This window comes from Pelophylax lessonae (assembly GCF_965119305.1).
Source record: "Pelophylax lessonae genome assembly, chromosome: 5".
In the NCBI taxonomy this organism is placed as follows: domain Eukaryota; kingdom Metazoa; phylum Chordata; class Amphibia; order Anura; family Ranidae; genus Pelophylax; species Pelophylax lessonae.
The window spans coordinates 555,811,198-555,827,077 of record NC_138772.1 but is presented as its reverse complement, the minus strand read 5'-3'; the positions used below and the strand labels follow the sequence as shown (position 1 = coordinate 555,827,077).

The window sequence follows — 15,880 nt, the reverse complement described above, 5'->3', positions numbered from 1 at the left end:
GCAAATATGTAGAAAACTATATAGTTCCCTTTTATCCTTTTTAAAGTTGTGATTTAACAAAGGGAGTGTTGGTAGACCACTGAACCCAATGGTGGGCAATGATATAGGTTTTGGAGTCCAGATTTTAAAGGCCGCTCTCTGTAAGCTGGGGAGATCCTGGTGTAGTCTCAAAAAATATAAAAAGGATAAGAGGGCCACAGATTAAGGGCAAGTCCAGTAAGTAAAAGCCCACTGTGCTCGTTCCCCCAGAGTTGGCAGTTTCACTGTTTAGGGCACTACGCACTTTACTCGCTCCCGATTTAGTATGGTGTAGGTCAGGAGTGCCCAACTGCTTCCCTTGGCGCCCTCTGATATGGCCCGCAACCTCTTGCTTTGGGATGGTGGGTCGGCAAGCCCAGATTTGCGGAGAACATTGGGATAGAAAAGGCGGGGCTTTGCGGGCCAGTGGGAGTAGAAGGATCAGAAACCAAAACCAATTATAAAATCAAAAATACATTTTATTATAGAAAGTAAAAAACAAAAAACAAGCATGGGTTACCATGCATGTATAATAGCACCGAAATAACATACAAAGTTGTTAAAACCAAATTCTAACATCACTGTTTAAATAGAAACAAATCCCACAGGGGATTAGAGCGAACAACAAAGCCTGTGTAGGTGGATGATGGGTCTCAAAGCTGAATTCAGTCACGGTAGGTCCCCAGCAAGCCGACGCGTTTCGCTTATGGCTTCCTCAGGGCCTGAGAGACCATAACAGACCGAGTGTTTCCTTTTTGAACAGTGACTTGTGTTAGGCGACAGGGCTATAGCGATGCATAGGCTGTTTGGAAGATAATATCCCCGTGTTCACCATATATACATTGTATAGGCATCAAATAGAAGTTTCTTGCATAAAATCTGATATATTAGATCCCAACTGTGTCATCAAGGTCAAGGCTTCTAAATACGACTCCACTTAAGCCTCTTGGGGTATAGTGACCCCTCAGCGAATAGGTATCCTCTTCCTAGGTTTGTTCATCCATATGTGCGTTCACCCCCAGATCCAATCAATCTAGTGTTTATATTGCAACAACTTAAGCCAAGCTCAAGGGACCTTTTTCTGTGTAGTTAGTAGGGAGTATATCCCCAACCTTGTCCTAAATGACCTCTACTTAGATTGAACAGTACCTCAGGCAGGTAACAAGGGGCTCTATGTACATCTATCCAAACATATGGACCTGTAGTCCAGGGCTATCCAAGCCCTCTGTATGGTCATATGCTCGCCTCCTGCCTGGCCTTGATGACACAGTTGGGATCTAATATATCAGATTTTATGCAAGAAACTTCTATTTGATGCCTATACAATGTATATATGGTGAACACGGAGATATTATCTTCCAAACAGCCTATGCATCGCTATAGCCCTGTCGCCTAACACAAGTCACTGTTCAAAAAGGAAACACTCGGTCTGTTATGGTCTCTCAGGCCCTGAGGAAGCCATAAGCGAAACGCGTCGGCTTGCTGGGCACCTACCGTGACCGAATTCAGCTTTGAGACCCATCATCCACCTACACAGGCTTTGTTGTTCGCTCTAATCCCCTGTGGGATTTGTTTCTATTTAAACAGTGATGTTAGAATTTGGTTTTAACAACTTTGTATGTTATTTCGGTGCTATTATACATGCATGGTAACCCATGCTTGTTTTTTGTTTTTTACTTTCTATAATAAAATGTATTTTTGATTTTATAATTGGTTTTGGTTTCTGATCCTTCTACTCCCACTGGCCCGCAAAGCCCCGCCTTTTCTATCCCAATGTTCTCCACTAATCTTCAACAGGGGTAAGGGCCTATCTCACACGGCATTTTTTGTTCCCAGATTTGCGGGTTCCTGACGCCATCCCCAGAGTATCAGTGTGAAGAATGGAGCTGGCGGTAGTGGAAGCATGCGACTGCAGTAGAGAGCAGAGCCGATGCTTTCGGTATATCGCCTGTTCCCGTCAGAGGCATTCGAATGCCCAATGCACTCCGCCTCCTGGCACAGCAGTGGTCAGCCATATCCACCCTGGGGGACAGCAGCAGTCGCCTGCCATAGGTGCCCTGGGGGGACAGCAGCAGCCGCCAGCCATACCCACCCTGGGGGGACAGCAACAGCCGCCAGCCATACCCGCCCTGGGGGACAGCAGCAGCCGCCAGCCATACCTGCCCTGGGGGACAGCAGCAGCCGCCAGCCATACCCGCCCTGGGGGACAGCAGCCGCCAGCCATACCCGCTCTGGGGGGACAGCTGTAGCCGCCAGCCATACCCATCCTGGGGGACAGCAGCAGCCGCCTGCCATGGGCGCCCTGGGGGACAGCAGCAGCCAGCCATACCAGCTCTGGGGGGACAGCTGCAGCCCCCAGCCATACCCGCTCTGGGGGGACAGCTGCAGCCGCCAGCCATACCCACCCTGGGGGACAGCAGCAGTCGCCTGCCATAGGTGCCTTGGGGGGACAGCAGCAGCCGCCAGCCATACCCACCCTGGGGGGACAGCAACAGCCGCCAGCCATACCCGCCCTGGGGGACAGCAGCAGCCGCCAGCCATACCCGCCCTGGGGACAGCAGCAGCCGCCAGCCATACCCGCCCTGGGGGGACCGCAACAGCCGCCAGCCATACCCGCCCAGGGAGACAGCAGCAGCCGCCAGCCATACCCGCCCTGGGGGACAGCAGCAGCCGCCAGCCATAGCTGCCCTGGGGGGACAGCAGCAGGCGCCAGCCATACCCTCCGTGGGGGACAGCAGCAGCCGCCAGCCATACCCGCCCTGGGGGGACCGCAACAGCCGCCAGCCATACCCGCCCAGGGAGACAGCAGCAGCCGCCAGCCATACCCGCCCTGGGGGACAGCAGCAGCCGCCAGCCATAGCTGCCCTGGGGGGACAGCAGCAGGCGCCAGCCATACCCTCCGTGGGGGACAGCAGCAGCCAATGATACCCGCAGGAAAGCCACAGGTGCACTACGCTGCACCCACGGTGCGGGTAAACCGCAGCGCATCAGTGTGAAAGCAGCCTTAGGCCCCATTCACACGATCAGTCTGATTGGGTCCCCCTGTCTGTTTTTAAGAGGGACCCAATCGGAAAACTCCATTCACCTCTATGGAGTGGCAGATGTAAACAGATTTGTGTCCATTCACACCCGCCTACCTCTAATCTGATCCGCTAAAACAAAACAGAAGGGGAATATGTTGCCTTCCATCTGATCGGCTTGGAGGGCCCATAGAATAGAGCCAGGTGTGTCCGTGTCTGCTCTGCATATGCAGAGTGGACATGGACCTGTCATCCGCCCGCTCTGCTCATTGTGACCCGCGACCGGTTACCAAATCGCTCAAGTGGCCCTGGCTGTTCAATAGGTTGGGCATCCCTGGCCCTGGTGTAGGTCCTCAGACTTGTCCTGAAAGTCTTGGCGTTATGTACAAGGTCTCCCTTTGGGGGAGCCCCACCTAGCATTTGAATGGACATTGCTTCGGCAGGTCCCTTTTAAAAATGGTGTCCGGCTTGGTGGGCCAGGAGTTCCCCAGTCCCTATCAGGAGTCTTGCACCCTGGGGAACCAGGACTCTGGTCCTTTCTCCTCCATGTGTACACCCAGTGCACTTTGTTATATGCTCAATGTTTTTTTTTTTTTTCTTTTATTGCTCCTGGTGTTCAGTTTTGAGTGTGCTCACTGCACTGCGGAGCTTAAAAAATAAAACTTTGTTTCACATGACAAGAAGTCAGAATTGAAAGCCATCACGGTTCAGGGGCCCAAAACCCCCTTCATCAGGGCTTAGATGTTGACCATAAATGGAGAGAATAATGCATTACAAATGCAAAATAAAAGGAACTCCATCTTTGACCAAAAGCAAGATCCTTTTATTCGACATTTGTTGCCTTCTATTCTCCCCATTGACTACTAACATCTAAGCCCTGGTGAAGGAGTTCTGAGCCCCCAAAACGCGTTGGATTTTACTTCCTGTCATGTGCAATTAGGACTAATTAGACTTGCATTAATTCTTTGATGCTCTCATCCTTTTTATATTTCTTTAAGATTGTAAAGCCATTTTTCAGTTCAGGCCAGCTCAATTGCCACACAACAGCTGAAAGCTGAAATTGGGCTTGCTGCTCCGCAAGCTGATAGGCAGGAGGGGGAGAGGTACTGATAAGTAGTGTGGGGGGGGGGGGGTAGTAGTACAACAGACCAGATGTTGGGCAGTGACGTAAGAGCTGGAGCACTGCAGTATCTGAAAAAGTGTCACCTTCCCTATGATATACAGTAGCGCCATAGAGTGCAGATGGGGCATTAGAAGAGGGAGGAGCAACACTTGATCTTCCAGAAATCCAGTGAGCTTCCTAAAGTGAGCTGCCAGGGCCGCCTCCGCAATACTAAAATCTCAACCATAGAATATTACAAACGTGACTTTTCAGCGCTCCGAAATCGCAGGGACGCTTGCCATCGAAGATGCAAGTGCTATGGCCACAGTGCGACTCGGGCTGGAAGATTGAAGTGGCGCCGCCCTCCTCCGGTACTGAACAAGCAAGAAACAGAGAGGGACACAAACACCTAGCGCATTATCTCCAGTACTTTATTACGGAATAGAAGAACTCATTCGGGTTGCACTGATACCATTTTTTTTTTTTTTTTTTTTTTTACAGCGAGTTTGGATACTTTTTTTTTTTTTTTTTTAAGTACTCGCTGATAACAATTACCAATACCTACCGCAACTCTTCTGTTTACACTTCAACTTCAGCAATAAAGCATTGAAAAACTGGATTTTTCTCTGTGCACTGGTGCGCAGTCATGTTGGAACAGGAAGGGGCCGTCCCCAAACTCCTCCCACAAATTTGGGACCATGAAATTGTCCAACATGTCCTGGTATGCTGACGTCTTAAGAGTTCCCTTCACTGGAACTAAGGGGCCAAGCCCAACCCCTGAAAAACAACCCCCACACCATAATCCCCCCCACCAAATGAATTAGACCAGTGCACTAAGCAAGGTCCATAAAGACATGAATGAGCGAGTTTGGGGTGGAGGAACCTGACTGGCCTGCACAGAGTCCTGACCTCAACCCGATAGGACACCTTTGGGATGAATTAGAGACCTTCTCATCCAACATCAGTGCCTGACCCCACAAATGTGCTTCTGGAAGAATGGCCAAACATTCCCATAGACACTCTTAAACCTTGTGGACGGCCTTCCCAGAAGAGTTGAAGCTGTTATAGCTGCAAAGGGCGGAGCCAAATCAATATTGAACCCTACGGACTAAGACTGGGATGCCATTAAAGTTCATGTGTGTGTAAAGGCAGGCGTCCCAATACTTTTGGTAATACACATGTTACAGGTGTAAAAATTTGGGATCTACCGATATATATCGGGAGCCGATCTGCACTTTCCCCGATATATATCGGAATTGGCCCCTGAGGTTACAGATCTTGCCGACATTTCGGGAAAGTGCTGTAACGGGGTGATGGCTGCAGCTAGAGGCATCACCCCGGTATCGGCGTCCATAGCCGACGGTCGGCTGTCTTTTCATAACAACTGATGGGGCTGGGAAGCCGCTCGGCTGTCATTACAAGGAGTGGGAGGGGACATTACCCCCCCCCTCCCGCCGCCTTCCGCGGCTCGCCCGAGTCTCCCGTCCCACCGGGAGACCTGGGAAACCAGCCTGCACGGCTGCCGAAGACCCAATTAAAGCCGCATTCGGCTCTGATTGGGTCTCCATGTAAAAACCTAGAAGTGAGGTCATGACATCACTTCCGGGTAGTCGGCGCCAGATTAAAAAAAATAACAGTATTCAAAACAGCCAAACTTGGCGTTTTGAATGCTTTTAAGTGCAGAGGAGGGGACCCCCCAGATCCCTCCACAAGAGTACCTGTCAAGTAAAAAAAAAATTAAAAAAAAATATCGGTCGATATCCGATGACCAAAATATCGGTATCGGCAACGAAAAAACGATATCAGTCGATGACTAGTAAAAAATATTGAACATAGCAAAAAAAAAAAAAAAAAATTAAAGGTTTGAATTATTAATAGTTTAAAAAATAGAAGTGAACAAAAAAAAAAAATCTGCAGGAAAATAATTTAATGGTGAAGGAGACTAAGGAGTTAATTAAGGCTGATTACAGTAAATTAGAGGTAAATAGGGTCTTAAAGAGAGGAACATTTAATAAACAAAAATATTTTAACTTGACATGTTGCCTAAAACTGACTTCATCTGCAGATGGATGCTCATCCCTTTGATCTGTAGATGAATAAACAGAAAGATACAAAAAGAAACACTGTTTCTTTTTATCTCTGTTTCAGGCCCCGTTCACACAGGGGCGATCCAACTTCGGGGGGGGGGCGACCTCCGAGGTCGCGGTGCGAGCAGCGCGCCGCGACCTCGGAGCGGCCGCCACGGACTTCATAACATTGAAGTCTATGGCGGTCGCCTCCGGGTCGCCCCAAAGAAGCTCCGGACCCTTTTTCTAAGTCGGAGAGACTTGTGTCGCTCCTATTAGAACGGGTCCGCAGCTTCCCTATGGAAGGCGACCTACGGCGACTTGTGAGGCGACCAGGTTGCCTCACAGGTCGCCTTAGTGTGAACAGGGACTCAGAGGCAGAGCAATGTTGTTGATAAACATTGCCTGGCTATTTTTTTTTTTTTTTTAAAGCTTCAATTGCAGGGATTTCCTTTACACTTCAGCTGTCAACAGGGGAACCCCACTGACCGCTACATGAATCATCAGCGGCCCTGCTCCTTAACCGCTTGCCAACCACATGCCGCCTTTTTTACTGCGGCAGTGTGACTCTTCCAGGCAACCTGCCGTAGGTCTACGTCGGGCGCTTGGAGGCAGCTAGGGGGCGGTGCTCTCTCGCCCCCACTCGGCAGCAGGGAAGGCAATGCATGGGTCAGGTGGCTCCAATTGCTGCCGCTTGACACCTGTGATCGCTCCCCGCTGAGAAGAATGGTCGGCTGTTGTAAACACAGCTGACCGTTCTTCTCTCTGGAATGATCAGAGCACTGTGATCCTTCTATATAGGAACACAGGTATCTATGGTCATTCCACAAGCCCCCCCCCCACAGTTAGAATCACTCCCCTAGGCTCACATTTAACCCCTTGATCGCCCACAATGTTAACCCCTTCCCTGCCGGTGTCCTTATTACAGTGACAGTGCATATTTTTAGCACTGATTACTGTAGTAATGTCACTGGTACCCCTAAAAGTGTCAAAAATGTCAGTTAGGGGTCCGATCTGTCCGCCGCAATGTCGCAGTCCCGCTAAAAATTGCAGATCGCTGCCATTACTAGTAAAAAAAAAAAAAAAAACAATAAAAATTACATAAATCTTTCCCGTAGTTTGTAGACGCAATAACTTTTGCGCAAATCAATCAAAATACGCTTATTTAGATTTTTTTTCTACCAAAAATATGTAGCAGAAAACAAATTGGCCTAAAATGTTAAAACATTTTGATTTTTAATTTTGTTTTTGAATGTCATATAGCAGAATGTGAAAAATATATATATATTTTTTCAGAATTGTCGCTCTTTTTTTGTTTATAGCGCAAAAAATAAAAATCCCACAGGTGATCAAATACCACCAAAAGAAAGCTCTGTCTGTGAGGGAAAAAAAGACGTCAATTATATTTGGGTACAGCATCGCACGGCCGCGCAATTGTCCTTTAAAGTAACAAAGTGCCGAATCACAAAATATGGCCTGGTCATTAAGGGGGCAAATCCGGTTCAGAAGTGGTTAACAACCGATATTTGCTAGCTTTTTTTTTTTTTTTTTTGTTACATTTCAGCTGTCAGTGGGGAATCCCGCTGACAGCTGAAAGTCCTGAGCCTGAAAGTATCAGTTTCAGGTATTGGAGCATTTGCACGAGTACCGATACTCATTCAAATGCTTGGTATCCGCGCGGATACCGGTATTGGTGCAACCTTACAATTCCTAATATACCCACAAACCAAAATGGAATGGTGGCAAGTCAAGATAAGAGTCTAGAAGTCCACTGCCCAACCTCAACAAACTGTGTGGATGACCATACCAGCTGACATGTTTCGGGGGACTGTCCCACTTCCTCAGAGCAGGGACAGAGGAAGTGGGCCAGCCCACCGAAAAATATGTCAGCTGGTATGGTCATCCGCATTGTTTGTTGAGGTTGGAGAGTGGACTTCTGGACTCTTATCTTGACTTGCCACCATTCCATATTATTTTGTGGGTATGTCAAGATAAGAGTCCAGCAGTCCACTCTCCAGCCTCAACAAACTGTGCGGATGACCATACCAGCTGACATGTTTCGGTGGGCTGGCCCACTTCCTCTGTCCCTGCTCTGAGGAAGTGGGACAGTCCCCCGAAACATGTCAGCTGGTATGGTCATCCACACAGTTTGTTGAGGTTGGGCAGTGGACTTCTAGACTCTTATCTTGACTTGCCACCATTCCATTTTCTTGACTTGCCACCATGCTCTGAGGAAGTGGGACAGTCCCCCGAAACATGTTAATTCTTTTCCGTAATAAAGTGCTGGAGATAATGCGCTAGGCGTTTGCGTTTCTTACTGTTTATATTAAAAATCTCAGGCAGTGTTTTCAGCCCCGCCCAGTTCTCTTAGCACTAGAGAACCCCCATCCCCCTAAGTGATGGAGATGGAGAAGGGGGTTGTTAATGTTCTGTAGTCCTAACCTAATCACTTGAAGACAAGTTTTTCTCTGGAACTTTGTGTTTAAATCAGTATTTTTTGCTATAAAATTACTTATAACCCCCAAATGTTATCCATTATTTTTGTAGCAGGGACCCTAGAGAATAAAATGGTCAATGTTGCAATTTTTTATGTCACGTTATTTGCGCAGCGGTTTTGCAAACGCAAATTTTTGGGAAAAAATACACTTTAATGAATTAAAAAAAAAAAAAAAAACACAATGGTTACTCCAATTTTTTTGTATACTGTGAAAGATGGTGTTGCACGGAGTAAATAAATACTGTACCTAACATGTTATGCTTTAAAATTGCGCACTCTCGTATAATGGCGACAAACTACGTTACTTAAAAATCTCCATAGGCGACGCTTTAAATGCCTTTACAGGTTACCAGTTTAGAGTTACAGAGGAGGTCTAGCGCTAGAATTATTGCTCTTGCTCTAACATTTGGGGCGATACCTCGCATGTGTGGTGCGAACACCGTTTACATACAGTATCTCACAAAAGTAAGTACACCCCTCACATTTTTGTAAATATTTTATTCTATCTTTTCATGTGACAACACTGAAGAAATGACACTTTGCTACAATGTAAAGTAGTGAGTGTACAGCTTGTATAACAGTGTAAATTTGCTGTCCACTCAAAATAACTCAACACACAGCCATTAATGTCTAAACCGCTGGCAACAAAAGTGAGTACACCCCTAAGTGACAATGTCCAAATATGGCCCAAAGTGTCAATATTTTGTGTGGCCTCCATTATTTTGCAGCACTGCCTTAACCCTCTTGGACATGGAGTTCACCAGAGCTTCACAGGTCTCCACTGGAGTCCTCTTCCCCTCCTCCATGATGACATCACAGAGCTGGTGGATGTTAGAGACCTTGCGCTCCTCCACCTTCTGTTTGAGGATGCCCCACAGATGCTCAATAGGGTTTAGGTCTGGAGACATGCTTGGCCAGTCCATCACCTTTACCCTCAGCTTCTTTAGCAAGGCAGCGGTCATCTTGGAGGTGTTTGGGGTCGTTATGTTGGAATACTGCCCTGCGGCCCAGTCTCTGAAGGGAGGGGATCATGCTCTGCTTCAGTATGTCACAGTACATGTTGGCATTCATGGTTCCCTCAATGAACTGTAGCTCCCCAGTGCCGGCAGCACTCATGCAGCCCCAGACCATGACACTCCCACCACCATGCTTGACTGTAGGAAGACACACTTGTCTTTGTACTCCTCACCTGGTTGCCGCCACAAACGCTTGACACCATCTGAACCAAATAAGTTTATCTTGGTCTCATCAGACCACAGGAGATGGTTCCAGTAATCCATGTCCTTAGTCTGCTTGTCTTCAGCAAACTGTTTGCAGGCTTTCTTGTCCATCATCTTTAGAAGAGGCTTCCTTCTGGGATGACAGCCATGCAGACCAATTTGATGCAGTGTGCGGTGTATGGTCTGAGCACTGACAGGCTGACCCCCCCCCCCCCCTCCCCTTCAACCTCTGCAGCAATGCTGGCAGCACTCATACGTCTATTTCCCAAAGACAACCTCTGGATATGACGCTGAGCACTGCACTCAACTTCTTTGGTCGACCATAGTGAGGCCTGTTCTGATTGGAACCTGTCCTGGTAAATCGCTGTATGGTCTTGGCCACCGTGCTGCAGCTCAGTTTTAGGGTCTTGGCAATCTTCTTATAGCCTAGGCCATCTTTATGTAGAGCAACAATTCTTTTTTTCAGATCCTAAGAGAATTCTTTGCCATGAGGTGGCATTTTGAACTTCCAGTGACCAGTATGAGAGAGTGAGAGCGATAACACCAAATTTAACACACCTGCTCCCCATTCACACCTGAGACCTTGTAACACTAACGAGTCACATGACACCAGGGAGGGAAAAAGGGCAAATTGGGCCCAATTTGGACATTGTCACTTAGGGGTGTACTCAGGGCCGGTGCAATGATTTTTGACACCCTAGGCCAGGGGTGTCAAACTCAATTTCATCATGGGCCGAATCAGCATTATGGTTGCCCTCAAAGGGCCAGTTCTATCTGTAAGACTAGTTGTCCAGAGCACCCCAACCCCCTTACATCACATTTCAAGAGCAAACCCCCCCCCATCAGAAGTCAAGAGTCCCTCACCCTCCCTTACCTTGTGCTGCTGCCTGGGAGAAGCTAGGAAGCAGAAAGTGCAGAGTCTGGAGAAGGACCAGAGGAGGGCTGGAGTCTACTGAATGCTAAGACCAGGGGAAGTGGAGATGAGGGGGTGCTGCGGCTGCACAGAGAGGCGCAGGATCTGTAGGAGGAGTTCTGTCTTCCTCTCTGTTGCAGACTGCTGAGATGGGGAAGAGGGGGGGGGAGCTAGATAGGAGCCTCTCTGTGGCTGCATGGAGAAGTGCAAGATATGGTGGAAGAGTTCTGTCCTCTCTGCTGATGACTGCTGAGACAAGGTGGGGGAAACAATGAAGGGGTTGCCGCAGCTGCAGGAGAAGTGCGAGGGCCACATTAAATGGCCTGGAGGGCCGGATTCGGCCCCAGGGCCTTGTGTTTGACACGTGTGCCCTAGGCGAAATCAAATTTTTCCGCCCCCCCCCCCCCCTGGCTCTGCCCCTGACTGCACCCCTTTCCCCTGCCCATGTATACGGTGTAGGTGGCAGGGGTCAGGAGTGTGTAATGCACAGAATGCAGGGGAGTGCAGGGTTGCGGGGTGCGCTACATAAAGAGTGCAGGGTTGCAGGGTGCTCTTCGGACTGATTGCAGGGTTGAGGGGTGCGCTAGGTACTGAGGGGGAGGGGGGAGGAGAGGAGGGGTGGATGGAGAGGGGGGGGGGAGTGGATGGAGAGGACGGGGGGGGGGAGTGGATGGAGAGGAGGGGGGAGGAGGAGGAGGGTGGATGGATGGATGGAGAGGAGGGGGGGTGGATGGAGGAGGAGGGGGGATGGAGAGGAGGGGGTGGATGGATGGATGGAGAGGAGGGGGGAGGAGGAGGGGGGAGGATGGATGGATGGATAGGGGGGAGAGGGGGGGTGGATGGATGGATGGAGAGGAGGGGGAGTGGATGAAGAGGAGGAGGAGGGTGGATGGAGAGGAGGGAAGTGAGAGAGACCCCTGCACTGTCTGCAGCCCCTGTCTGTGGGAAGGTGTATGTGACACAGACAGTACAGTACCTTCCATACCGGCAGTGGGCAGGTCCCATTCTCGTAGCTGGCTGAGGACAGGTCGTGGAGCTGCTTTTCCAGGGGATCCGTTTGCAGGCAGATGCAGCTGTCCCTGGCTGCCTGCACTTCCTGCCCATCCTCGTTCTTCGGCCCCGGCAGCCTGTCCATCCGTCCTGGGAGGTCCCGCTCTCGCTGCTCTTCCTCCCCGCCGCCGCTGCCTCCTGGAGCCGGATGGAGCCTGAACTGCTATTGGCTACTCCTGTTGCTGGAATAGTCCTATTGAGGGCCATAGGAGAGGCTACAACATGGCGCCCTCAGCGCTTTGTTCTCTAGTAGCCGCTTAGAGACGATGAAGATTTCCGATGCTGGAGCCCGCTCAGCAGCCTGACTCACTCAGCTCAAAAGCGCCCAGGCGGGCGCCGGCACAGCGCAGCATGAGGGGCGCCGCCCGCACCCACCAGTCCATACTTATTCCGGGAGCAGGTGCAGCAGGCAGGATGCTGGCGCCCCCTGCTGAGTTGCGCCCTAGGCGACTGCCTGGGTTGCCTTACAGGTAGCGCCGGCCCTGGGTGTACTCACTTTTGTTGCCAGCGGTTTAGACATTAATGGCTGTGTGTTGAGTTATTTTGAGGGGACAGCAAATTTACTCTGTTATACAAGCTGTACACTCACTACTTTACATTGTAGCAAAGTGTCATTTCTTCAGTGTTGTCTCATGAAAATATTTACACAAATGTGAGGAGTGTACTTACTTTTGTGAGGTACTGCCCATTTTGTGGTCAGCAAGTGGCTAAGAAGACAATGCCGATCTTTTAGTGCAGTGTAATGTGTGAGTGTTGTCAAATAAAAAAAAAAAATTAAAGCGAATGCAGCCACCACAGCTAACGATCGGTAAGTTGTAACATTTCTGTTTCGAATTTTACAAGGATCTGTACTATTCTTCCCACTCTTACAGAAGACCTCCAGTTAATATTCTTTAGTTCCTATGGGGCTGAGTTGTATAGGTTGATCTCTACATAGAGATGTTGCTTCTCTATAACTGATCTGTGTTGAGTTACAGACCTGAGAAGTGAGAGCCGAGCTCCATAAAGAAAGTCCCGGCACAATGTGGAAGTATCAGCACGGTTTATTGAGCAGCATAGTTGGTGCATCCTAGTCGGAGTATATGTCTAATACAGAGGGGTAGTTAATGATCAGCTGTGCACTATACAGAGTGATGCAGGAAGAAAAGGCTTGAAGGTTCTCAGGGGGGTTCCAGTCTGACCAGCAGCTACATAGTCAGTTCCTACAAAACAAAAAGAAAGATGCAAATTAGCGACCTCGGGAGCAACACTCTGACCTTCCATTATTCTTAAATAAGAAGTCCTGACAAATACTATGTAAGCTGAAACCTGCTCCCACCCCCATTCTAAGCCATATGCTAACTACCCTGTAGATCAGATGTCTCCAGATTTTCTAAACAAAGGACCGATTTACTGTCCCTAAAGTGTTAGGTGGGCTGGACTGTAGCCAGTTGGAGAAGAAAATGCTCTGGCATCAGTGGGAGTAATATTACCCCATCATTGGTGTCAGTGGGGGGAGGAATAGTGACTCATTATTGGTGTCATTAGGGAGGAATAGTGCCCCATCATTGGTGTCAGTGGGAGGAATAGTGCCCCATCATTGGAGTCAGTGGGGAGAAATAGTGCCTCATCATTAGTGTCAGTGGGGGGAGGAATAGTGCCCCATCATTGGTGTCAGTGGGAGGAATAGTACCCCATCATTGGTGTCAGTGGGAGGAATAGTGCCCCATCATTGGTGTCAGTGGGAGGAATAGTACCTCATCATTGGTGTCAGTGGGAGGAATAGTGCCCCATCATTGGTGTCAGTGGGAGGAATAGTGCCCCATCATTGGTGTCAGTGGGAGGAATAGTGCCCCATCATTAGTGTCAGTGGGAGGAATAGTGTCCCATCATTGGTGTCAGTGGGAGGAATAGTGCCCCATCATTGGTGTCAGTGGGAGGAATAGTGCCCCATCATTAGTGTCAGTGGGAGGAATAGTGCCCCATCATTGGTGTCAGTGGGGAGAATAGTGCCACATCTTTGGAGTCAGTAGGAGGAATAGTGCCCCATTATTGGTGTCAGTGGGAGGAATGGTGCCTCATCATTGGTGTCAGTGGGAGGAATAGTGCCCCATCATTGGTGTCAGTTACATAGTGAGGTTGAAAAAAGACATCAGTCCATCCAGTTCAACCTATGATGCGCGCGTGTGTTTGCTGTTAACCGTACATTGTATACCCCTGTATGTTGTGGTCTCTAAGGTGTCCATCTAATCGTTTTTTGAAACTATCAATGCTCCCTGCTGATACGACTGCTTGTGGAAGAGAATTCCACATCCTTACCGCTCTTACAGTGAAGAACCCCTTACGCATTTTAAGGTTAATCCGCCTTTCCTCTAGTTTTAGTGAGTGGCCACGTGTCTTATTGTATTCCCTTACTCTGAATAGTTTGTTCCTTATGTTAGGGTCACCAGTACAGTATTTGTACATTGATATCATATCCCCCCTCAATCGTCTCTTCTCCAGAGAGAATAAGTTCAGTGCTTGTACTCTTTCCTCATAGCTGATGTCCTCCATTCCCCTAATTATTTTTGTTGCCCTTCTCTGGACTCTTTCCAATTCCAGCACATCCTTCCTGAGGACCGGTGCCCAGAACTGGACAGCATACTCCAGATGTGGCCGGACCAGAGTCTTGTAGAGTGGAAGAATAATCTCTTTATTTCTGGAGTGAATCCCCTTTTTTATACATCCCAGTATTCTGTTGGCTTTGCTTGCGGCGGCTTGGCATTGCATGCCACTGCCAAGCCTGTTGTCTACCAGTACCCCCAGGTCCTTTTCCATCCTAGACTCACCCAGAGGTTTCCCCCCTAGTGAGTAGCTTGCTTTCTGGTTTTTGGCCCCCAAGTGCATTACTTTACATTTTTCAACATTAAACCTCATCTGCCATGTAGTTGCCCACCCCGTTATTTTGTTCAGGTCCGCTTGTAAGGTTTCCACATCCTGCATAGAAGATATTGGCATGCTTAGTTTAGTATCATCCGCAAATACTGAGATTGTACTAGATATCCCCTCCTCTAGATCATTTATGAATAAATTAAACAGGATTGGTCCCAGGACAGAACCCTGGGGGACCCCACTTTCCACACCGGCCCAATCCGAGTACTCCCCATTAATCACCACCCTCTGTACTCTCCCCTGGAGCCAGTTCTCTATCCAGGTACTCACCTTATGGTCCATACCTACCTTCCTTAGTTTGTACAGTAAGCGTTTGTGGGGAACGGTGTCAAAGGCCTTTGCAAAGTCCAGATACACCACATCCACAGGCTTACCTTTATCTAGGTGGCAGCTCACTTCATCGTAGAAGGTTAATAGATTGGTTTGGCATGAACAATTTTTCATGAATCCATGCTGATTACTACTTATAATACCGTTTTCATTACTAAAGTCTTGTATGTGGTCCCTTAACATCCCCTCCAAAATCTTGCAGACTACAGATGTTAGGCTGACCAGCCTATAGTTACCCGGGATATATCTCGGCCCCTTCTTAAATATTGGTACCACGTTGGCTTTTTTCCAATCAGCTGGCACCATACCCGTCTGTAAACTATCCTTAAAGATCAAGAATAATGGTCTGGCAATCACCTGGCTGAGCTCTTTAAGAACCCTTCGGGTGCAAGCCATCCGGTCCCGGTGATTTATTTATGTTAAGTTTCTCTAGTTTAGTTCAAAGTCTATCTTCTGTTAGCCATGGCGGCACTTCCTGAGGTGTGTTGTTTGGTTCGGCCTTACAAGCTGGGTTCGTGTAGCCCCCCGATTCCTTTGTGAAGACTGAAGAGAAGAAATTATTTAACACTTCCGCCTTTTCTCTGTCCTCATTGGCCATATTTCCTTTGTCGTCTTTTATGGGGCCAATGTGTTCTGGCCTCGCTTTCTTACTGTTTATATACTTAAAGAACTTCTTGGGGTTCTTTTTACTCTCCTCCGCTATATGTCTCTCGTGTTCTATTTTAGCCGCCCTGATTTCGTCTTTACATTTCTT

At 48.6% G+C, this 15,880-nt stretch overlaps 1 protein-coding gene across 1 annotated transcript in view; it reads right to left on the bottom strand.

Annotated features, from left to right (window-relative positions):
• Positions 1–12,917: 12,917 nt before the first annotated feature.
• LOC309556171 (uncharacterized protein) overlaps positions 12,918–15,880 on the bottom strand; it is an 83,982-nt gene continuing 81,019 nt past the window's right edge. Inside the window, exon 9 of the mRNA XM_082258531.1 lies at positions 12,918–13,088. Within this exon, the coding sequence (XP_082114657.1) occupies positions 13,074–13,088 (15 nt within the window). The 3' untranslated portion in view covers positions 12,918–13,073. The remainder of the gene's footprint in view (positions 13,089–15,880) is intronic.